At 36.1% G+C, this 25,671-nt stretch overlaps 1 protein-coding gene across 4 annotated transcripts in view; it reads right to left on the reverse strand.

Moving 5' to 3' along the window:
* Positions 1-25,671, reverse strand: part of TBC1D4 (TBC1 domain family member 4) — a 197,249-nt gene that overhangs the window by 24,767 nt on the left and 146,811 nt on the right. Inside the window, exons 9-14 of one of the 4 annotated variants that reach the window (XM_054446951.2) lie at positions 17,602-17,676; positions 16,051-16,277; positions 14,086-14,250; positions 9,857-9,880; positions 2,665-2,825; positions 546-755 (exon numbers count right to left, since the gene is read on the reverse strand). In XM_054446951.2, coding sequence (XP_054302926.1) covers positions 546-755; positions 2,665-2,825; positions 9,857-9,880; positions 14,086-14,250; positions 16,051-16,277; positions 17,602-17,676 — 862 coding nt within the window. Of the gene's footprint in view, positions 1-545; positions 756-2,664; positions 2,826-9,856; positions 9,881-14,085; positions 14,251-16,050; positions 16,278-16,499; positions 16,618-17,601; positions 17,677-25,671 lie in introns of those variants that run through there. The other 3 variants (XM_054446949.2, XM_063650942.1, XM_063650941.1) reach the window with 3 other exon arrangements.

Raw genomic sequence — 25,671 nt, forward strand, 5'->3', positions numbered from 1 at the left:
TTTATAAAGCATTAATGAAAAATAGGAACAGATTTGGTTTGATAACAGATCATTATAATTAAATAGTTAAATTGATTACAATGTAAGTAGAATTTATTTGAAGTAGGCACATTTCTCCCATTATGAATGTAATTAACCTGAAACTTGAAAATCACATTCAAAGAAAAGAAAATTTGCTTTCTCATATTTAAGGATTTTTTAGAAGTGACACTAAGATAATAAACTTTCAGACACACCAAATACATTGATTCCATATTATCTACATTCCATTTTATCTAAATATACTCTGAGTTTCTTATGTCTTAAATCTATTTAAAATGCAAACCCATTTAAAACAAAACCACAAATATCTTAAGCTGACCTTTCCCATGTTATAACCACCTCACAAAATGGAAATCAACAATTATAATCAGTAGATATTCTTCTTAAAGTGTGCATACAGTCCAAAACTGAGTGAGGATAGTATGTATGGGGAGAGAAAGGTAGGTTTAACATACACCCTTCAATCATAGCATCATAGCATTTAGTCTGTTAAAATGGCTAACCTTCAAGTTTCTGGTTTTCTTTTTCCATTCGAAGCAACAAGATTTGTTGGTGTATAGCTTTTCTCCACAAGCTCCTCAGTTCTTTTGATTTCTTTCTTCCTTCAATCTTTTCTGGGTCATCCTCCCCAGACAGGAATATAATCAGCGGTTCCTCCTCCATGGTTGGAGAGAGGGGAGACAGTGGCAGCAGCTCGTTCCTGTCCAATCCATCTGCAGAGAAGAACACGATGAGAGGCATTCCTTAGCAGTAACCCAGACTACCCAAGTTTCTGTAGAATTCACATTCTCATCTGATCTTCTACACTTAAAAATGTCACAAAGCCGCTTTCCCTGTAACTTAGTTTCTGGAGCTCATATTTAAGTAAATTCACTAGACTGAATTCCCCTTCCAGATTTCCCTGTCATGATGAAACAGAAGCACAGGTCATTTCACCACTTCTTCTTTCCACCCAAAGAGCTCTGTAAGATAGGTGCCCCAAAACTAACTGGCCTCTCCTGAGTCCAACACTTCTGCAATTTACTTACGTATATTCTCTGGCTGTGAGGAACAAGAAGATTAAGCGGCTAGGTATCAGTGATCTCCGAAGGTCTACATCGATCATCAGAATCTGTCAGGAGCATCAGATTCTCTGATCTGCAAAGTTTACTCAAATGACTCCAGAGCTTCGTCATTCCTTCTTTCTAAAGCACGGTTCTTCCAGCAACGAGTTTAAATAAACTTTTTAAGTTTATTTAAATGAAGCTTTTTCTGACCACCTCAGGCAGAGTAACTTCATCTTTAGTAATACCAGTTGTTTTCTTCTATTTTCTTCTTCTTTTTTTATATTCATTGACCTCTGCCTTTACTCTTATTATTTACTTCCATACTTTTTATTGTTGTTGTTTTAAAATTTTAATACCTGGCTCTCTTACTAGCTTTTTGAGTTGAACACTCAGTATAACTAATTTTTGGCCTTCTTGATTTTACATAAATATATTCATGGCTTTTAACTGCTCCCTAGATCCATTTCAATAGGTAAGGCTCTAATCAACGAATTTTCTTCCTTCTAGCTTCTAAGAGTAGTTTTCTATTTCCAAACACATGTCATTCTACTTGTCTTCTAATCCTTCATTTCTTTCTTTTTTTGGCATTGTGGTCAGAGAACATTTGTATAAATGATTATGGTTATTTGGATTTCAAAAAGATTTACTTAAAAATCTTTGTGGACAGGTACACAATTACATTTTATGAATGTTCCAAGTGTGCTAAAAATGAATGCGTTTTCTCCATAGGAGGCGAAGTTCACTATAAATATTAGGTCAAGCTTATTCACTTGTGTTACTCAAATATTATTTATATTTAATTTCTAAAGATGAGTATGTTAAAATCTCCCACAGGAGCTATTAATTTATTGATTGCACTCCAGAATTCTTTTAGGTGTTATTTTTTAGCTCTCAAAGCTACATCATTATGTATGTTCTCATGATTGTTCTATCTGTTTGTTTACTGTTACATGTGCTTGCTTCTTTGGATGCTTTTGCTTTAGTTTAATAGGTCAATTACTCAAAGAGAGCTGCCTGTGCTCTCTTTTGCTCAGTATTTGCCTAGTGTATTGTACACATTCCTTTATTGCTCAATATTTCTATGTCAGTTTGTTTTATGTGTGGCTCTTATAAAAGGCTATGTTGCTTTTCTAATAATAAAAAGATCTTTGGAAGCTGAGGTAAGATGATTGCTTGAGCCCAGGAGTTCAAGGCTACAGCGAGCTATGATTATACCACTGCAACCCCAGCCTGGGCAACAGAGCAAGGCCCAATCTCTGGGGAGAAAAAAAAAAAAAAGAAAGAAAGAAAAAGGACATACAGCTTCTTTCCTAGCACTATCACAGTTCCGTCTACCTTGTGGAGTAGGCCCAAGTACAAGTTTTTGGAAACTCTCTCACTCATTCATTCATTCAACAAGCAGGTATTGAATGCCTAATGTTTTCTAATGATACCTGAAAGAGAAACCACTGTATCACATACAGAAAGTTATTTCTACACTGTAATCACTTAAATCTCTTTATACACAGCATGTGCATTCCATTAGCTAATTTCTCACACTCAGAGGGATAAATTCCTTACGGAGTACCACACAGACCTTGCTGTTGCATTGCTGAGGGAGATTTGTTCATGGGAGAAGCAACCCTGAGGAAAATGCGCTGCCGCCAGGAGATCCGGCGAGGAGTGACAGAGGTTCCTCCCACACTTAGGGACTCATTGCTGCAGGTAGATGAGGTCCTTTTTCTCCCTTCTCCATCACTGTTGAAAGCAAATAAACATATCACTTAAAAGGAGAGCTGCACATCATGACACTTCACAACCAATTGGTAGCACAAGCCATTCACAAGTTCTGTCACAGGCAAGCACAAGCCACAGGCAACATGGAGCAATGCATCACCAGGCACACTAGTCAACCAGGCCATCACATCCTGGGAAAACAGCAATCTAGGCCACAGCCCAGTCAAGAGAAGCTCCTCTGTTTCTACTCATTCCTTAGCAGCCAACCAGTCCTAGTTCTAATCTGAGGAACAGAAGCACTTATAAGGAGGAGTACAGGTTGCTTAAGTCATGAATTCATGCTTTGCTAAAGAAATAACATGAATAGCTTATTCAAAACAAGGTAAATATTCCATAAAAGGCTCACAAAGAGCTTCTGTTAGAGCTCTTATAGAACAGGTCAATAAAGACTGTTTCTAATTGCCTACGACTGTTAAGATCCGTCTCTGAATGGTCAGCTACCAATAGTTGAATCACGGCAGAAGATAACCTGAATATAAGCAGAACAGTCAACCTTGGGATTATTGGTAGGTGATATACTAAGAAAAAACTGGGGTCAAATAAGATTGGATGGCTAAGTTAAAAAATAGATCTTTTTATATTTTTATTGACTTATTTATTTTGTGAGATAAGGTCTCATTTTTTCACCCAGGCTGGAGTACAGTGGCGCGATCACAGCTCATTGCAGCCTCGACCTCCCAGGCTCAAGAGATCCTCCTGCCTCAGCCTCCCAAGTAGCTGGGACTACAGGTGCACACCACCACACCTGCCTATTTTTAAAAAAAAATCTTCATAGAGACAGCGTCCCACTGTGTTGCCCAGTCTGGTCTCAAACTCCTGCGCTCAAGCAATTCTCCTGTCTTAGCTCCCAAACTGCTGGGATTACAGGCATGAGGCACCACACCCAGCCTGTTAAAAAATGTTAATAGATTTCTTTATAGCAGTACTTGTTAGAGACTGTTAATACACTGGCATGCATTGTACCTCTCTAACAGGGAAACAGTGTATAGAAATTCCCCCAACTTATTGAAATTCATTGATTCTAGAATCACCTCCCTCAATTTTTGGGGGGCAGGGAGTAGTGTCACATCATTCTGTATTAGTGCATAAGAAAATGCTCCTCTATTGTAAAGATTTCATTTCCTAGAAAAGACCACTTTGAGTTATGCTAGGCCTATCTGCAAAAAAAGGTCAGTATGACTCAAAATTATTTTTGAGACCAATTATATTTGCTGCTGGAGGACCTCACAATAATTGTTGCTGTTAGTGGCAGGAATATCTTACATTTTTAAGTTTCACAGTCTGGTTTGCCTGAGAGAACAATAAGGATACCAATATTTACAGGTGATGATACCAACAAATGAAGGTATAAGACTTTTGATGGAATTAAAAAGGTCAGTGCTGAGGTCAGAAATAAAGCTCAGACAGAACAGCCACTCTCAGATACTCAAAGGAACTCAATAGTGTTGAGGCAATTACTCAATAAAAGGAACACAATAGTGTTGATGCCTATCATATCTTTATTTACTCAGGCAATTCAGTTCGTTCTAGTCTGGATCTATTTTATGGAAACATTACTTCTGGATTGGCTAAATTAAAGTTTAAAAAAAGACTTCTGAGCTGCTATGCAGAGAGTATTATGATGTGATACTTTAGAAAGTACAGTACTTGATACATATATCTCAATATAGTCAAACTCTGGTTATCATGCATCCTGGATAACATTATAACCCTAATATGTGTCCATTGTTCAAAACTCCTGAGGCAGTGGCCAGGCACAGTGACTCACCACCTGTAAACCCAGCACTTTGGGAGGCCGAGGTGGGAGGATCACCTGAGGCCAGGAGTTCAAGAGCAGCATGGCCAACATGGTGAAACCCTGTCTCAACTAAAAATACAAAAAAAAAAAAAAAAAAAAAATTAGCTGGACATAGTGACAGGCGCCTGTAATACCAGTTGCTTGGGAGGCTGAGGCACAAGGTTCTCTTGAACCCAGGAGGCAGAGGTTGCAGTGAGCCGAGAATGCCCCACTGCATTTCAGCCTGGGCAACAGAGCGAGACTCCATCTCAAAATAAAATTATAATTAAATTTTTTTTTAAGAAAAACTCCCTGAGCCTGGGCACAATGGCTCACACCTGTAATTCCAGCAATTTGGGAGGCCGAGGCAGGCAGATCACTTGAGGTCAGGAGTTTGAGACCAGCCTGGCCAACATGGCAAAATCCTGCCTCTACTGAAAATACAAAAATTAGCCAGGTGTGGTGGTGCATGCCTGTAATCCCAGCTACTCAGGAAGCTGAGGTGGGAGAATCGCTTGAACCCAGGAGGCAAAGGCTGCAGTGAGCCGAGATCACACCCCTGCACTACTGCCTGAGCAACAGGGCAAGACTCTGTCTCAAAAAACAAAACAAAACAAAACAAAACAAAAAAACCTTCCTGAATATTGAATATATATATATATATATATATATTTGCTTTTACTTGCACTTTGGAAAACATTAATGCAAGTATTTCCCTTTTAAAAATATGATTCGAATGTTCTATATATAATAGTTACAACCCAATAAATACAGTTGAAGTACTCATTATCTTCATTTTTGTAACACGATCTTGCTGGCAGTTATTTGCTAAATGCCCAGTTCATAGGTATATTTCTAGCTTGTAGTGTAGTAATGGGTAAATAATAAGCACTCAATAATATCTACTGAATAAATTAATATTTTATAAAACTAAATGAAATATTAACTCAGAAGGTTAAGTGAAACAGACAAAAATATTGGCTAGGTTAACATGGCAGGAATAAATAAAAGATCTACCTTCTTAAAACCCTTTATTGGGAGTCAAGTCCTAATAGCTTTGTTTTTCTAAAGTATGTTCTGTACTGTTGATGGCACTGGTAGGTACTGACCATGACAATGCTGTTAATAAACAACAAAAAGCATATTTTTTCTGGTAAGTGTTATTCCTTTCCTACATAAAGCCATCTAATTTATACTTTAAGCTTTGAAAGCTTATTTAAAAGCACTATTTCAATGCTCCACAGGGCAAAAGATCAACAAATATTAATTTAGCTTGACTTTTTTAGTGTTCTAACAAACCAGAGTTGACCAAATCAAAGGACTGAAATGTTTGTATTTTAATTCTGGAATTAATATAGCTTTTAAGAATCACCTTCCAATTCAATGCTAATGACGTATCAAGTGTTTAGAAGGTACTAAAAATAAAACTGAGTTGTACCCATATCAGTTTCATGATTGCCTATAAAATACAAAGTTTTGGGGGCAACATGTTATAAAAGAGGTGCATACAGTATTTACATTAGCCCACTGATACATATTCAGAAATTTGATAAACCTAAAATTTTAAATCCTGTAATATAAACTGCCCAATGACAAATTTTTCTCCCATGTCTGGAATTTAATGACTAGTAATAAGCCAAAAAATTAGCAGTCAAAATAGAAGATAATAATATACTGAAAAGAAGAACTTACATAACAAACCATTGACCCTTTATCTTGTACTAAAAATCGACATCTTGAAAAAGTAGTTGGTTGCTGAGATATGGCAAAAGCAGCTCTGCTTTTAATAAGAGAAGATCTGTATTCAGAAGTCAAGTTCCCAATAAACATTTAAGCAGTCAGTGCAATTATGCAACTTATAGCAGTTTCCTGTTTGATTTACTTTTAGTCAGCAGTCTGACATTCTTAAGGTGGCAACTGCAAGAATCAAAACCAAATGAAACACTGCATCAAAATTCCTATAACCCAACTTGGAAACTACACTGGGATGGGGGTGGAGGGAGTTTATTTCTTTTGGGTTTTTTTTTTATTACAACATTAGTTATCACGTTAACTTTTCCTTTAATTAAACTTAGGTAAGAAAGCATAATGTCTACTTTTTGAGTAAAAACAAAAAGAAAACAACATGTGGTGTTTACTGTAATAATAATAAAGCTAAGACTCTCAGCACATACTTCATGCCAGGTATCGATTGTTCTAAACATTTTACGAATATGAATTAATTTCATCCTCACAGCAACCTTGCAAGGTAGGTATCATTACTACTTCCATTTTTGGTGACAATACTAAAGTAGAAAGAGGCTAAGTAACTTGCCCACAGTCACACGGATAATAAAGTGAAGGAACCAGGGTGCAAACCTAGATGGTCCAGGATCCAGACATTAGGCACTGCAGCTGATCCTGCCAGTGTAAATACTCTTTGCATTAGTTCTGAACAAAGCTCTATAGGACCACAAAAACAAAGCTGTTGGGACCCCCAGGATCCTCTGCATTTCTGGTGAAAAATTAAGTCTCCAATTAGCACTAAGCCTTTTGGTTGGGTACTTCTCTTTCCATTTTTTAATGGATTAATTTTATATCAACAGAGAAATAACTTCAGAGTACTATCAGGTGCTCGTTTATGTAAATGTCTCACTTCCTTTTCTTTGCTTTAAAATAATTACATTCCAAAATGTATATACTTTTAACTGTAAATAGAACGACCAAATAAAAAAACACCTAAATATAGTTGAATATACATACACTGGTATTTTAATCATCTTTACATTTTTTAAATGATGAAGCAAATTATAACCATTCCGTTTCCATAGAATCTTTTTCCTTCTTTTGTATTTTGGAATCTGAACATGTGTATTATAAAACTCCTTCCCAAGACATATATTCAGGAAAAGTATTCTGTGCCAGCATTACCTCTATCAGAAATTGACAAAGTTAAAAATGAATATCTAGGAAGGAAATATAACTTGGAGAACTCCCACCCATTTTTGACTGGTATATTGTGTACATACTCCCTCTTACCACTCACCAGTTAATTAAGAACCACAATTTGTGAACACAAATTAAGACTTTATATGGGGAGAAAATGTCCCGTATTACATATATCCCCCAATATAGGGTAGGAAGGCTATTTCCAAGTCCTTTGTATATAGGATCCATCAAATGCTATAATATGAACTTGTCAAAGCTTCAAGATAATCTTTTAACATGTCCTTGAACAAGCAGTTATAGCCTTCACCAGATCAACTCTTAAATTAACATCATACTTCTTATTTTAACACAGAATTGTAATGTCTACTTGCCTGCTTTAAAGGAATTCATTGACTATTGTACAGAATGGAGACGCTCCAATGACCACTCACAGAGACTCAACTTTAAGAAGGATGTAGTCATATTTTACTTTCCGCCAGGGCAACATAGATACACTTTGCACAAAGGCAAACTCTTCTGTCAGGACAAGTCTTGCAAAGGTGGTGTTATACTAAGCAGCAACCTGCCTCCTATCCCCCAACCCTCTGGCACCCAGTTGAAACTCCCAGCATCTGCACTTCAGCCTGAATGACACAGCAAGACTCTATCTCTGAAGTCCAAATAAATGACTAAACACTGGCTAAATCTATATCTAAATCACAATGAATTCAACATAAGATAGATACCAAAACTTCATTAGTGTGATAGCAACTATTGAACCGAAAGCTAAAAAAGCTTTCTCTTTGTAAGCCTTAAGAAATGCTAAGTAAAACAACATAGAAATGAAACCATATTTTTTCTACAGGATCCACAGTATAATTTAACTCATAATTGCATCAGGTGCACTAACAGTTTATATAGGTTCTGGCTTTTAACTGCGCACACGTCTGTTATCCTATGGAAAATCTTTACTAATTAAATAAAATTGAGATTAAACTATTCTAGTGGAAATCAATATATATAGTATTTGACCTATGAGTCAAAAGAGGTAGATTAGTCAGTGGAACAACAGGTGGATAAAAGAAGCAGAAAAACAAAGAGTTTTATTTCCTAAACTCTACACACTGCAGATTTTAAGAAAATAAGTTTAGTATATTGGAATTTAAAACATCTCTGGGTATCTCATATGTTTATTTATATCCTTATGACCTAAGCTGAAAAAAAATCAAGCAAAATATAAAACCTCTTTGGAGTTCAATCTATCCACGTGTAAAACAAGGAAATCGTAGGCTAGATTAACTCTAAAGTAATAAACAGAGCTAATTCCATACCTAAAAGGACACAAGGCAGAACTAACATTTCCATTAGGCTTTTAAGAATAGGTAAGAAGTATTATTTAAATGGTCTTACACCTAACCATGACTGAGACTTGCCAATTACAAGTCTCAAAAAAGTCACTTTTTAATCTTATCATTGTTGCCAAAATAATTTTCTGAGGATTTTTTCTCCTTGAACATCTCATTCTAGTGCAATACTTAATATTATATTTTTACTCTAGCTACAAAGAAATCTAAATAGTGGCCCCAAATAGGAAGATTGGCATGTATCTTTTTCACTGGGCTCATGATAAAAGCAACATGTAGAAACTGGAATAAAGCAGAGGACAGTTATTTGCAGTGGTTGTTAGCAGTGATTCTGGATGTTCACCACAAAAAAAGCATGTGAGTCAAGAGATGTCAACACAGATGTGGTCAAACTTCCATAATAAGGAACTAGGCGTTTCCTGTGTCCAGACAAATGGGAGGTCTGAACGGCTTTAGCAGTGTCTCAAAGTGACCAACGTGACAGGAATTTAGGTGAACAGAACTAGATGAATAATCCTCTTCAGTTGAAAGGCAGATTCAATTTTGTGAGTATGTTTCTTTTAGGATGCTCATTTCTGCATCTTCCTGGCATTTAGAATAAACTCCACTTAGGCACATATGTACCCCCTAACTAGGAAATTCACTTCTATTAATTTAAAATTAAAATTAGGCTTTGGTTGAAGGCCACAGCACAGCTCTAAGGAAATTTCAGCATGGAATAGAGTAGAAACAGGATTTCTGTCTGCAATCAACATTTTACATGGTAATTCATGGTCTTTGATTACACCAAGGGTCACATTTTCTCTACTATATAGCACTCAGAGCACTCAGAAAGATGGCATGCATTCAAGAGACAAACAAAACTGCTTTTTAAACTAATGATGATGTTCAGTTGGAAGAATCTGTGAATTTTTTTTAATAAAAATATGTAGACCTCTAATCACCTTGATTCTGAAGCAGTGTCTTGTCTGGTACAACAGGAAAACAAGGAATGGAATTAGCACACACAAAGAGAAATATGTCCAAATCAGGATTCAGAATAAAAGGAATTCCAATAAGTCATCAATAAGTCATGGTAAGGTTACTTCAATAATGAACCACAATGAATAATTATACCATTTTTTTCACTGAATACAAGAGAAATATAGAACAAAAACTATACCACAAAGTACTTCATCATCAAAGATTTTATTTTCTCACTGAAAAGTTTTATCAGTGAATAGAAGTAATATCTATCATTTACTTATTTTTGACTGTCATTTACTTCCAAGCAATGAATTTCAACATAAATAAATTTTTAACCACAGGCTTAAAACCTGAGAAGCACTGTAAAAAGTAACAAATATGTCTGTGATAATATTTAATAAACAGATGTTATAAAAATTACCATATCATTATATAAAATTATAGTTTACTAAACAATGAAATAACATTAAATTTTGAAAAATTAATTCAAAGTGAGGTAAAAGAAAAAATACACACATTCCCTCTCCTCTATCATTTCAGTTATGTGCAAATAAATCTACTAACCAACTATTAAAATGATCTTGGCTCCTTTTTCTCAGCCTGCTTAAAAACAGTAACCTGTTTTCAATAATTCAGGATAGTGGTCCTGGAAATAGATGCCTAATCTGAATTTAAAATTTCAAATTAATGTGCTTTTAAAAAAGTAATAGTAGGCTGGGCGCGGTGGCTCATGCCTGCAATCCCAGCACTTTGGGAGGCTGAGGCAGGTGGATCACGAGGTCAGGAGATCAAGACCATCCTGGCTAACACGGTGAAACCCCGTCTCTACTAAAAATACAAAAAAAAAAAAAATTAGCCGGGCATGGTGGCGGGTGCCTGTAGTCCCAGCTACTCGGGAGGCTGAGGCAGGAAAATGGTGTGAACCCGGCAGGCGGAGCTTGCAGTGAGCTGAGATTGCGCCACTGCACTCCAGCCTGGGTGACACACCAAAACTCCATCTCAAAAAAAAAAAAAGTAATAGTATTGTTAGCCTATCTCCTACCCTACCCTATTCCCTACTTGACTATGCATATTTAGAGATCCATTTTATGCAACTAATAAGATATTAAGTACTCAACTGACAAGAAAATTATAACTGATAGTACTATGAACCTTCTCCCCTCACTATTCTGAATAGTTCCAGATATCATAATAATTATGTGTACATGATAGTCTCTCTAAAACAAGTGATAATGAGAATGTAGAGTTCAGAAACCACTGGGTTTCAGAAACCATGCTCTTGAATTGAATATCCTTTTCCTTAGGAAATACACCCTAAAGTATTAAGAGTAAACGGACACGATGCATGCAACTTATTCACAAATGGCTTAGAATGAGGAAATATAGCTGTGCATATATATGTGTATATATATATATATGTAAATGGACCAAAAATTATAAAACAAATGTAGCAAAATATTAAAAGTTGATTAATCTGGATAAAGGGTTAACAGGAATCCTCTGTGATATTTCTGCAACTTTAGTATAAATTTGAAATTGTTTCAAAATACAAATTAAAAACTCTCCAATCTTCTAACTTCAATATTTATGTTGAAGTGACTTACTAGTTGAGATAAACCTATTAAGAGAGCATTTTGTCCAACAATTTTACTTCTGTGTAGCTATTCATCAATAATGCATATATGTAGGTACAATTAAAGACATGTATAATAATAGTGAAGACAGGACTCTTTTTGAAGCCCAAAACCTAGAAAATAACCCATATGTCTATTCACAAGAGAATGGAAAAATTGAGATATATTAAATGGAATACTAAATAGCAATAAAATGAATGAAATAAAATGCTCATTAAAAGAGGAATTAAATCTCACAAATGAACGTCAGTGAAAGATGTGAGATAAAAGAATATAGGCTGTATCATTCCATTCATATAAAGTTCAAAACCAAGCACCGCTAATCTAGGATATCTGAGGTCAGCATGGGGATGGCGATTAGATGGGGGACATGGGATGAGCTGCAGGCATGCTGCTAGCATTCCATTTATTGACTGGGGTGAAGAGAAATAGTGGTGTTCACTCTGTGATAATCCATTGAGCTGTGTGCTTTCAATTGGTGTCCTTTTCTGGGAAAACAATTTTTTAAGTACACTTTTGGCCTATTCATTTTATGCTATCAAACTTTCGAAGTGTAGAAAAGGGTACAAAAAAGTACTCTCTGATTTTTAGAATTGCACATAGCCAAGAAAACATTAAAACATAGAGAAAACAAGGATTTTTTAATGATCTTAGAAATTTAAAAGTTTGCCATATATTTCAATACAGCACTTAAAACAACACAGCTACAAAAAGGTGAAATTTTTCAACCCAAAACTAATGTGTATTTGCCCTTTGACTTCAAAATCCTTCTATTAGAATGAGGTATAGAGGGCTTTGGGAAGCTATTGGCAAAAAGAATACATACAACTAAGCAGGAACTCCTGAAAGCAAATGAATAACCTTATATTAAACAATATGAACAATCTGTATAGACAGAAGCCACCACTTTTGTGCTTTACATCCTAGTTACAGCTAACCTTTGATCTTCTTAATGGGTATTGCTAATTGTCACTTTCAGGCAGGAAGGTTCTCTCAGGAAGGAAACTGGGATTCTCCATATCCTCACTTTAACCAATATAACAATAAGAAAATGCAAATAGGTTGGTTGAAAGTGTTGTATTCTTATTAGTAGGCAGTATTATAGAGATACGGCAAACTGGTATCTTTATGTATATTCTTGGTTCTCTAAATTAGTTTCATATTCTATATATCTTATACTAGTTTTGTGGCTATTTCGTTTGAAATTTCTTCCATAAGGTCGTCCCTGAAAGCACTCTAAAGTAAATTCTTCATATACTTTCTTCACTATAAATCAAATTCACTGTTTGAACATGACTTTGTACTAATTCAGAGGAAAGTTCAAGATCAAAATTATATTAATCCAGTATTAGTTACCTTTCTTAAAGTGAAAAAAAGGCACACATGGACAAAAGACCCTCAGGAATAATTCAAGGATTAGTCTAATTTAACTAGTGAGTGAGTGCTACCTAGTTATATATTAACTTTTAGCATGTACTATGTCTAAGAGAAATAGGCCAAAAGAATATCCAAGAAGATGTTAATGGCACACAGGCTAGTGGACAACATGTATTCCTCTCCTGACTACAAGAAGTGCCAATTATCAAACAACAAGAAACAACCCAAATATCCATCAGCAAGAGAGTGGATAAAATGTATGAAATGGAGTACTATACAGCAATACAAGTGAATAAGTCAAGCTATACACAAAAACAGGAATGAATCTCACAAACATGTACGTCACCAACAAATTTAGAAAGGTTCCCAAGTAAACCCACTACTTTCTAGAGGCTGCAGCACCCCATTAAGAATTTGAATGATCAATATTATTGCATGTATAATTTTAATTTTTTTTAAAAAAAAAGCAATTCTCCAAAAATCACTACATCTAATTTTGTGTTACTAAAAGAACAAGAATAAGATTTAACAGGCTATACATTTTCCATACTGGGGATAAAAACAAAACAAAATAGAATGTTCACAAGATTCAAGAGGTCATTCACAAGATTCAAGAGGTCCTTCACAGATCCCTCATGCTATCTAAGAGTTGCTATCCATATGATCTTGTAACCATTATGCGATTTATATTGAGATCCAGAAAAGTCTGTCATTGAAAAATCAAAGAAATGCCTAGGAAATATTCTATATACTTAAAAATAAAGACATTATTGTGTCTATCAGTTTAGTACAGTTATGTCAATCAGTGGCTTTTGGATTCCATTAAATATGTCTAGAAAAGCCAAGGAAAAAAAAAGGCATGATCAGGGAAGGTTCACTTAGTATATGTTAGCATCAGTTGTGCTAACAATACAAAGCTTAGACTCTGGAGTTTGAGAAAAAGAAACACACAAACAATACAAAAATCATAATTCAAAAAGATATCACGTCATCAAAAAGCTTTGAAACTACTGGTTGAAAAAGTTTTCTTAATAAAATTAATTGGGATTGAAACCGATATATTAGAAACAGATTAGAACAAGCACAACACAGGGATGCATAAATGCCACTCCAAAATTAATCAACCACTTTTTAGTAACATATCAGTATATCACTGCAGAAAATTTTGCTTTGCAAACAGAGGACACTGATCTCACCTGATTTCATTTTCATACTGTGGGGACAGTCTACCTGAATTCTGGTAAAAGCTTTTCAGGAAAGAGGGGGCAGTGAAGGAAGGGGCAGAGAAGGAAGTGTGAAGACTTGGAAGACTGGAGGAAGAATTACTCTCCTTGTACATGCGTCGAACTGACGAAAGAGTGCTGAGTACAGAAAATATAGCAAATATGTCTTAATTTATATTTTGGCAAAATCTTCATTCACTATGAAAAAGTATATAAACAGGTTCTTGCTATTAATTTAATCTTTCCTTTCAAGGCTCAGGGCTGGATCTTACATGAAAAAAAAGAAGCAGCATGCAGTTCTCTATTTAGATAACTATGACTTAATTTCATTCCTTCACAATTTGAATTCCTTATCTATACAGTATGTCTAAGCATCTGTGTTTGTCTCTAAAAATTTCTTAACAATTTGAGGACAAAAAGTATTTGTTTTCACATGCAAAAGACACTTCAAGGGAAAAAAGTAGGAAAGCACAAATAATTACAGGAAACAAGTTCCAGAAGGAAAGACTGATTATTACTAGTTCAAAGACTTTGACTATTTTAAAGATATAAACCCTTCTAAATATTTAAGAACAACATGTTTGGTTGTTGGAAGTTATCATAATGCCTTTGGCTTAACAAACATTAATGTCCATGTTCTTTCCTGAGAACAGTGGAATTGTGCCACTATGGTTTAATCGAAAGCCCAAAATCTAGAAGATTCTTTGCATAGCAAGCTTTCACAATGACACAGAGAGCATCTTTTTATAGTGATAGAAATTGTTTGAACTTATACATTATAAAATGTGGAAAACAGAGGGAAGGATTGAGATATTTATAGTCTAAAATAATTGATGTCTTTAATTATTGAAAATAATTTTTCTTGGAAAAAAAAAGAGTTCTATTGCCTTGAGTAAATATATATGAAGTGATCATTTAAATATCTTGATATATATATGACTACTTAATATCCTTTACACACACAGCAAAAAAATCTGAGAATAATGAATTCTGTTAACTTTATTTTTGTATCTTGTATCATAAAATATCTCATTTTAAAATTTCGAATCACTCAGAAAACAACAATGAAAATAAAACTGTATCCTTAAAAGAAATGCTGGCAAATTTTGTAACACATGATATAAAAATTAGCCTTCTCCTTTTACATCGAGTTGTGTTTTTTTTCTCTCCAACCAGCATCTTTACTTAACCCTATTTTCTGTAACAAATTCACAGGTAAAGAAGAGAAACAAAATGAGTTCTAAGATATAAATTTGATCTGTGTTACACAGGAAGAAGAAAATCATTCCAAGTTTATCCTCTTTACTGTTTCTCACCAAATATCAAACAACTTTTTGTTAAATTATGTTTTAAATACTGTGTAAGATCTTTTCTAAGTGGACACTGCCTGTCAATTATGGTGTATATATATATTCTTCTTTATAGATATCACCTTATTCTAGATAAAATTTATAACAATTTTCATATTTAGCTTTAATTTATTATGTAACAAAATATAGCCAAATATTATCTCATGTATGAAAGTAACTTAGGTGACTTTTAAAACCCTGGTATTTTATTGTAAGCTAACAGGAAGTTCTACTGCTATGTTATTTTCAAATCTGCTGACTTTGTTTCTCTAGAATCATCATCAAGACACTGAGTTACGTGTTATCAGCAGGTTTTCAGACAAACAATTGCATGGTTATCTTGTTTTTTCTATTTTTCTGAAAAGAAAAAAAAAAGAGTTTCCACCCAAACGAATTAACTCTTCTTTTTGGGTATGCCTTAACCTTGCCTGTTTCGCCTAGTAAATGAGGTAACTTAATTTGTTTTTATGGCGTTTCTCAAAACTAAAAGTTGGCTATAGCATAAATTCACAATCCAGCTTGACTCCAGAGTAATCAAAACTGTGTGCCTTGAGAATCTAGGTCTCATTCTGGAGAGGGTCAGACTCACCTGCACTGTTCGCTGGAGCTCTGCCTCAGCAGAGGGGAACGCACACCCTGAGCCCTCCCATCCTGCAAATTCAGCTTTCTCTTTGTGCTTGAAGGTGGGTGGCTGAACGTGTGTGCCCGTCTTCGAAACTGCGGGGAGTCGGAATCCTCTTCGGGAAATGTTTGCCAAGCTGAGGACAGTGGGGACGCTGGCGGTGTCCCTGGTGGAGAATCCCCTGGTGAGTAGTCCTGAAACACAAGCAGAAGGGAGCCCTTTATTTCCCACATGGGTCATGGCAGACCTGCCAAAACACAGAGCTCAAAAGTGACAGTGTGCCTCATCTTCCTCCTGAGTCATGATAAAACTGTTTTTTCTCCCCCTTTTACTCAATTTATGCCGTAGGCTAATCAGTATCACTACAACCCATTATCTTCTGATAAGCAGCTATAATCAGTATCACCACAACCCACTTATCTTTGGATAAGCAGCTGTAAGACAGCATCCGTAAAGACAGGCCAGAAAGTGAGAGGGATGACAAAAAAGTGAAAGCTATTCTCTCCCCCGACAGTTGGCGATGAAATGCTAGAGCTACTGTACTTCTCTCACTGTTGCCAGAGAGACGAAAAAAAGATCATGACCAAAAGAGGGTGGGGTCTGTGTTTCCGTATCTCCTGGCTTCCGTGACATATCAATTGCATGCTTCCTGTACTGCCAAAACAGTATTACAATGCCTAAGTGTCCAAGTCTCATGGCAAAGCCTTCCGGAAAATAAAGTCTGTTAAGTATCTTCCCTCACCGTGGATGTTTCTATTCAATTACATGTTCCCTGAGGTAAATTTCTTTTAAAACACATGAAAAACAGGAAATGAATGAAAACCAAGCTATGCTGGAATGCATCTCATATTGCATGGGTAGAAATCATAAATCTTTCAATTTAGACAGGTATGCTGTTAAAACTTTCCAGAACAGGCAGCACTGTAGAAATATTTAGCTTGATAAACATGGGTTAGTGATAATAGACTCATAGCTGGACTAAGTCCCCACTTCCATCAACAGAAAGTTTAACAGAAATATTTTAATATATTTCCATTTTAAAAAATAGGCTGCATGTGCGTCAGGTGACATACTGCATTACACAGGAAATAGGAAACCCAACCTACTGAGAGTTGTCAATGAGATAAAGAAGATCCCAGTGTTGCAGCTAAAATGATTTAAAAAAAATGAGGGGGGAAAATAACATGGGAAGGGAACAAATAAAATCACTGTACAAGTATATAATTAGTAATATATGGCTCATTTTTTATAAGGCATTGGATCAATAGTTGCTCAAATACTGTTGTCCAAAGCATACTATCTCCAAACAATAAAAAGCCTAACAGAGCACAGTTAGCCTGTAAGGGAATAAGGAGCTACATGCTAATGCCTAGAATCTTCTTATTTAAAATAATAAAGTCTCAAATATTTTTAAAAAAGCTATAAAGCATTCATAATAAAAAATGGAGCATGCATATTACCATATTGGTGCTGACTTTGTTAAGTTGCAATTAGTGTAAACAAGCTCTAGTTAGATACCTTCTCTGAAGCAAGACTGTTGGACCGTTCAAAACTGTCCACACTTCCAAGCCGACCTCTCATTCTGTTAGCTCCCTGAGTGAAAAGAATAAAATTAAGTGCTTCGTGTGATTTAAAATTTTACTTCAAAACTACAAGGTAGTTCCAGGTGGTCTCTTAATGTTAGCATTAAATTGGTCCTTTTGGGGTTCACTTAAATTTGTTGGCTTTATTAATAGTCATTACAGCATGGTAAAAAGAACTATTCCTGATCTATTTCCATTATTTCTAAATCAGCCGTTAGATAACTAGACACTCAGACCAAGCTTTTTGAAGTTAGTTTGGTTACAAGATTACACGTTATTCATCCGTAAGTTCAGTGAGGGCCCCATTAACTCTGTCTCAGATTCAAATATGGAAGATACACCAAAACAAACCAAAAAAGCTACGCAGAAAATGACTTAATACATACAACCTAGATCAAAACATCATAATTCATGTTATAGGATTGTAATAAACATCAGTTAAAAACCACATGGAAAAGAAAACCACATTCTAAAATTTACAGGTTTTGCATCATTCATTATTCCATAATGCCAAACTATTTCAAGAGATCATTTAATTCCGGAAGACTAGATATCAGTCTGCTTCAATATTGGTGAATTGGTTATCGATTTTTTTTGACATAGTCGTTTGGTGTGGATTTTATAAATGATCTCAGAAAGAAATCTAAGAGATCACCTAAGATCTAAGAGACCTAAGAACCTAAGAGATCATTTGGTTTGTTCCCCCCTCACTTTAAATAGGAAGAAACTGAGGCCAACTATAGAAGGAAAGAGGATACAAGTCAGGCTGGGAACCTCATCATCTACAAGGTCTTAAAAGACAAAACATAGACTGAGGAGTTCCACACAACTCTAGAGCATGTGGCGAAGTTCTAAAAAAGAATGAGTGGAAACACCAGTCAGATCCCTGTGACAGTGACCCTGCGAAAATTTTTAACAATGCATAACATTTGCATAGTACTTTCCAGGCTTCAACTCTGTCTGCAAACATTCTTGGTTTATTTGGGGGTTGGGGGTAGGAGGGGGTTGCATTCCATTTTAATTTTTAATCAAGGTAATATCAGCACAAATTTTCAAAAGTGAAACTGTGCTATCAAGTTTATAATGAAAAGTGGTGGTCATCAACCCCCTCTCTTGCACTCTGAATCCCACTCCCCAAAACCGAACCTTGAAATTATTTATATTGATATTTCTGGTATTCAGCTTATCCTACCGTTCCTTAAGTTTTCCATTTTAGAAACTATCTATTGACTTCCTAACTCTGGAAGATGAAATTTAATATTCTTACTTCACTATATACCCAGTTCCACCCCCCCTCAACCCCCACACACACCTTTCTTCCCCTCTTCCTTCAATATAGTTACATCACGAATTTTGGTTAAATCAGTACTTGTGCTTAGATTATTAGGACTGTAAGTATTGTTTGAAGCTGAGCTACATATTTTACTATGATTACGTCTGCTTACACCTCATATCTTGTATATTTTGTTTTTCATGGAGTTAGTGACTACTTGAGCAAACACGAATATATTACAAAACTCTCCTACAGTTCACAATATGGTCAAACATCACCACACAAACCATCAATTACCCTCCCCTCCCCTTCCGTCCCCTCACCTCTCTCCTCTCTCTCTCTCTCTCTCTCCACCCCCTTTTGTTTTAAGCTACCATTATGGAGACCTCTGTGTTTCTGCCCCAATCTGGACATGTTACAATATAGGCTTGCTCTACAAAGCTTCCCAGGATTTTCCTTCACTATCAACCTAGAAATTTCCTTTGACCCTCTCTTCTGTTGGAATTTCTGCTTCCTTGGTCCCACGTCTTCTCCTTTTTTAGTTTAATTCTTCATTTGGGTGAGGCACATTCTCCAGGTGCTTTCTGAGAAAGGGAGAGTGGGAACTAAATTTTTTTAAAAATGTACATGTCTATAAATGTCATTAGTCTATGCTTGTATTTCACTAATAGTTTGGCTGGATATCGTATATTGTAGTAGTTAGAAATTTTGCTTCCAAATATCTTAGCATTGCTCAAATGTCCTTTGGTTCAGAAGTCTAAAGCCATTGTGATTCTAGAGCCTGTGTGTCTGACCTGCTGTTTCTCTTTGGAACAGAATCTAAGTTTGCCCTTTGGCATTGTGAAATTTCACAACGACGTGCCTTAGCATGACTTTTACACAGTCACTCTGTTGTGCACTTTCTGAGTTCACTAAATCTGGAAACTCATGCTCTTTAGCTCTGAGAAATTTTTTAAATTATTTCTTTAAAAATTTCCTTGCAGGCATTTTTTCTTACTGGAACTCCTACTGTTTGGTTCTGGACTGATCCTTTAACTTTTTACCTTGTTCTCCTATTTTCCATTTCTTTGAATTTTGCTCCATTTTCTGAAAGGCTTTTTTCAACTCTAGTTTCCTAGCCTTCTCTTGAATTTTTCTTCTTACATCTACTATCAGAAAGTTTAAACAGTTCTTTCCTCTTTTCAGATGACTATGTTTTATTTATGACATCCTATCTTGTTTCGTAAAGCAATATTTATTATTATCTGCATATGTTACAGCTCTATCTCCAATGGCTTACTATATAATAACTAAAACAATAATAAAATTAATAGCTGCACCTAATATTATTGAATGCTTATCATGTGCCATATACTACGTTAAGCATTTTATACTGCATTAGCTCACTTAATCCTCATACCAATTTTGAGGTAAGTATGGTTATTTAGCCCATCTTCACAGATACAGAGACTGAAGTTCTGATAGATTACATTGCCCAAGTTTACGCAGCTAGTTAAAAGAAAGGGCAGCAATTTTGATACAGGAAGCACAATTTTAAAGTGAAGCTCCTGGGCTGTTACTATTACATCCCTAAACTAAAGCTCTGTGAAAAAGAGAATTACAAATAAAGCTAATTAGCCTACACAGGTTACATGGAATTTTGTAAATGTCCTGGAACCTCATCAAATTCTTTTCAGTTCTTCAGTTCTATGTTATAATTGGCATCCTTCCAATAATAAAAACTCTATTTGTGGCTAATAAATTATTGGGTTAGTGTGTGTAGCCAAGAGGAAAATATAGTAAAGATGAGATTTCTGTTATTTTTAGCGCTACTTACATGCCCACCTGCCCGGTTATCTCAGACAGGTTATTTGGTCATAACAGACAAAGTAGTCAGATGGGTATCAAACCATTCCTATTATTAGAAAAACAACTGAAATCACCTATTTTACTCATAGTAGTGTTTTACCCACATAAGCTTTTTTTGTGCACAAAGAAAAACAAAGTTACTTTAAAATTATACTCTACCACTTCACACATTTCAACAAGTAAAGACAATGGATATTACTCTGAAGAAAGTAGAAAATGAGTACTATTTTCAAAATAACTTGCACTTTATATTAGTAAATATTGGCTTGGTATGGTGGCTCATGCCTGTAATCCTAGCACTTTAGGAAGCTGAGGTGGGAGGATTGCTTGACCCCAAGAGTTCGAGACCAGCCTGGGCAACATGGTAAGACCCTGTCTGTACAAAATAATAAAAATAAAATTAGCCAGGCTTGGTGGTATGTGCCCGTGGTCCTAGCTACTTGGGAGGCTGAGGCGGGAAGATTGTTCGAGCCCAGGAGTTCGAGGCTGCAGTGAGCTATGATCACACCACTGCAGTCCAGCCTGGGTGACAAAGCAAGACCCTATCTCAAAAAAAAAATAAAATTTATATTAGTAAATATTTCTGTTTTGGAAAACAACTGAAAAAAAAAAGCAAACAGATAGCCATTACATGATTTTGATTTTCACCTTTGAACAGACAGCTTTTTCTGTTTTACTACATTGTGATTTGCTAATTCATGTGTCAGGCCGTTTCCCTTGGACTCACTTTTTAGTGGTTAATGAGCTGAGCTTCTTGGCATTTAAAAAATGGATCCTATTTCATAAACAACTATAGTTAGCTAAATAAAATATTTTGACATTTAAAAATGGCAGCAATTATGAGCTAAACTCCAAAACTGGAATGTGAATTTTCTACTATACAACTCAGCAGGGAAAAAAAAAAAAAAAAAAAGACAAGTTTTAGAAGTACACAAAACCCCTTTTGCTATGTAACCTTTAATACAACATGGGGAGCTGCCAACCTGCCCAAAAAGTGCATTCTGTTGCACACGGTACAAGCAAGACCTTGTTAGGTCGCAAAATTTATGTCATTTGGCATCACTCTGGGAAACAAAAGCTACAGTATCCACCTTGATCAAAACAAATCGGCTGTGCCCCTGCTGAAAATGTCATTACAGCAATTGAAGGCATGCGAAAAAGACTTCAAAGCTGGCACCGCAAGTATTATGCAGGATGCCAAGGTACTAAACGGAGATAAAGAAAGTAACACCCTAAATACCCTTTGCCATTTTGTAAATGACAGAGATTTTGAGCTTACCACTGAATATACCACCTCCTATCTATGATGTGATATTTCCCTAACATATTAACATTTAATCCTCACAATTACGTGAGGCAAGTGGGTATTAATATGTCCATTTCACAAATGGGAAAACTATGGCCTAGAAAATGCAAATAATTCATCCAAGATCATAAATATAAAATTGGCTAGGGCCAGGGATTACATTCAGGTATGCTGACACCTACTTAAATGGTCTTTTCTGCTAAAATTTTCACTAAACACTGTGTTCAATTCAGGTAGCTGATGCTGTTTCTGATGCTGGTGCTTTAAGAATTACATGTGCCTTAAGTAAGTGTAATTGCCTCAGCCTCACCTGGAGGGCTTGTGGAAACCCAAATTACTGGACCCCACCCCGAGAATTTCTGATTAAGTAGGTCTGGGGTGAGGACCAGGATTTTACTAATTTATAAATTTTGATGGAAAAAGGCATATTTTATGAAATTTGCATTGGCATACTTCTGACAAATCTCCCAGATACCGTTTTCTGAGATTCAGTTTTCCACTGATAAAATAATGGCATTCACAATTGATCATGCTTGCTGCAGGGCTTCTGTTTAAGTTAGAAGGATCTCTATCATTAAGAGAAATAACTAGAAAAGTATTTTGAGCCATAACAAAGAAACAAAACTAGGAACACGGGATATCAGAAGTTACTGTGTCCTAATGCTCTATTGCACAAGCATGGAAAAAATCAAAATGTATCCAACTGTTTAACTAAACATATTCTTATAATGCTATTAAGGTTAAACAGGTGGAAATAATGTTTTTAAAAACAATACGCATTTGCAAATAGAGTTCAATGGTTAATTCAAAGTTCCTCTCAAAGTCTAAGAATTTTTACCACTCATTTGCCTCTTTAAAGGCACTGAGAGATCACTAAGGAAGACACTTATACACTGAAGGTGAAATTTTTTTGTGTGTATTAACATAAAGCCAAGAGACTTTAAAAAGTCATCAAGGGTACATTTTGAAACTTTGTTCATAGGAGTTAAAACACCTACCACCCAACCAGTCTTACTACTTAGTTTTCACAGGGAGTGTGCTGGGTACAGAAAAGAGCCCTTATTGATGATTGTACAATGGCAGTACTGGTGATCCATTAATAACCTGAGCTATTCATTAACACATGAAAACAGCAAGCAGAAAAAATAAATTTAAAAAAACACCCTGGGTGGGCTTTGTGAGGTATGTGTGATAAGCAGGTTTAAAACGATCACTTTCTCTTTTTTCATTTTGAAGCCATCTCAAATGCAGAGGCAAGTTATAAGTATAGTACAAAAATTTTTTTTCCCCACAACCATTTTCAAGTTAAGTTGCCAATATAAAGCTCCACCACCCTGAAATACTTTACTGTGTATTTTCTATAAAAAAGGACATTCTCCAATATAACTAAAATACAACTTTTAAAACCAGGTTACTGACATTGATACAGGAATACTATTGAATCTTCAGACTTCACTCCAGTTGCATTGATTGTCCCAATAATGGCTTTTAGGGCAAAAGGATCCAATTCACAATCTCCCATTCCACTTGTTTTTGTGTTTCTTTAGGGCCCTTCAGTCTGGAGTTATTCCTCAACCTGTTCTTGACTTTCTTGAAGATAACAGGCTTGTTATTTTGTAGACTCCACCTCAATTTGGGTTTGTTGACATTTCCCCTTGATTAGATTCAGGCACTGCCTATTTGACAGGAATACCACAGAAGCAGTTCTGTTTCTTTATATCAGGTGGCACAGGGCTGCAATTTGTCCCACTGCTGATGATGTTCGATTTGATCACTTGGTGGTGCCTGCCAGCCTGCTCCATTGTAAAGTTATTTTCCCATTAGTAATTAATAAATATTAATTACATACAGCAAATATCTTATTTATGATAAAACTTTTAATATATTCATTTATTTTTTGTATCAGAAAATAGTTGCCTATTTTATGCAACAGGTTAGGTTATCTGTTGCTATCATTTATGTCAATGCTCATATTGTCCCAGTGGGAGCCCTTTCAAGGTTTTTATGTCTTTATGACACATCACCATTTTTCTTGGAATATTTTCCTACTATCTAGAACACCAAGATGTTCTGGGCTCATCTTATACTTTTCCTGCAGTACTGAAATTAGCCATGTTTCTCAGAATCTTGGTTCTGTCTAGTAGGAACATATACATATATACTTATGTTTACATTTACATTTTTTATATTTACATTCATATTTCTATGATTGTATATACAATGTCTATATTTACATGTATATAAAAATCATGATTTTATATTGATACCTCCAAGTTTTATTTTTGTAACTTTTTTATTTCCATAGGTTATTAGGGAACAGGTGTTTTTTTTGTTCGTTTGTTTGTTTGTTTGTTTAGATAGGGTCTCACTCTGTCTCCCAGGCTAGAGTGCAGTGGCATGATCTCAGCTCACTGCAACCCCTGCCTCCTGGGTTCCAGTGATTCTCGTGCCTCAGCCTCCTGAGTAGCTGGGATTACAGGCACGCAACAGCACGCCCGGCTCATTTTTTTGTATTTTTAGTAGAGATGGGGTTTTACCATGTTGGCCAGGCAGGAACAGGTGTTATTTGGTTACATGAGTAAGTTCTTGAGTGTGATACCTCCAAGTTGAATCCAACACAGGGTTCATTCTAATTTCTACCCTTTTCATATTAGTAATTTCTTCCTCCCTGGATCCCACTATCCTTAAGACATTTACTTACTTCATCAGTCCCTGTATGTATATAACCCATCTCCACAAGGGCCACTGCACAGACACTGTCCTCATCCCACCCAGGCTGTGCCACTCCATGCTGGGGCTGCCACCCCAACACATGCACATCCTCAGCCTGCTCAGGCACCCATCCCTGTGAATGCTCGCTCCCCTCCACTGCGGCTCTGACACCTGCACTGGGCTTTCCCTCTGCCAGTATGCTGCCTCCTACAACCTCCCAAACCAGGTTCCCCTTCTCTGCAGATTCCCTCCTCACTGCAAGAGGCTCCCACACCCTGCATCGGGCCATCCCCACATTCCACACCCAATATGGACAGTCTCCCTGCTCTGAGCCACCGTGAGTTCCCCACGCCACAGCCCAGAACACCCACGTAGCTTGACCTCACCTAATAGCTCTAAGGCAGAATTGTTCAGGAAGAGGAAAATGAAGTTGAAGGGGAACCATTTTGCTTATTTTAAAATGGAATATATACACTTACTAAATGGAATACATAAATTTCCATTAATTTATATTTTTTCAGCACCTCCTCTAAGTTCCTAAGAATCGGTGATATGGTTTGGATCTGTGTCCCCGCCCAAATCTCATGTCAGATTGTAATTCCCAGTGTTGGAGGTCTGCCTGGTGGGAGGTGACTGGATCACGGGGACGGATTTCTTAGGAATGGTTTAGCACCATCCCTTTGGTGCTGTTCTCATGATAGTGAGTTCTCATGAGATCTGGTTGTTTAAAAGTATGCAGCACCTCCTCATTCTCTCTCTCTTGTTCCTGCTCCCACCATGTGATATGTCTCACTCCCCCTTCGTCTTCCACCATGATTGGAAGCTTCCTGAGGCCTCTCCAGAACCAGAAGCCACTATGCTTCCTG

This window comes from Pongo pygmaeus, chromosome 14 (assembly GCF_028885625.2).
Source record: "Pongo pygmaeus isolate AG05252 chromosome 14, NHGRI_mPonPyg2-v2.0_pri, whole genome shotgun sequence".
Classification (NCBI taxonomy): Eukaryota; Metazoa; Chordata; class Mammalia; order Primates; family Hominidae; genus Pongo; species Pongo pygmaeus.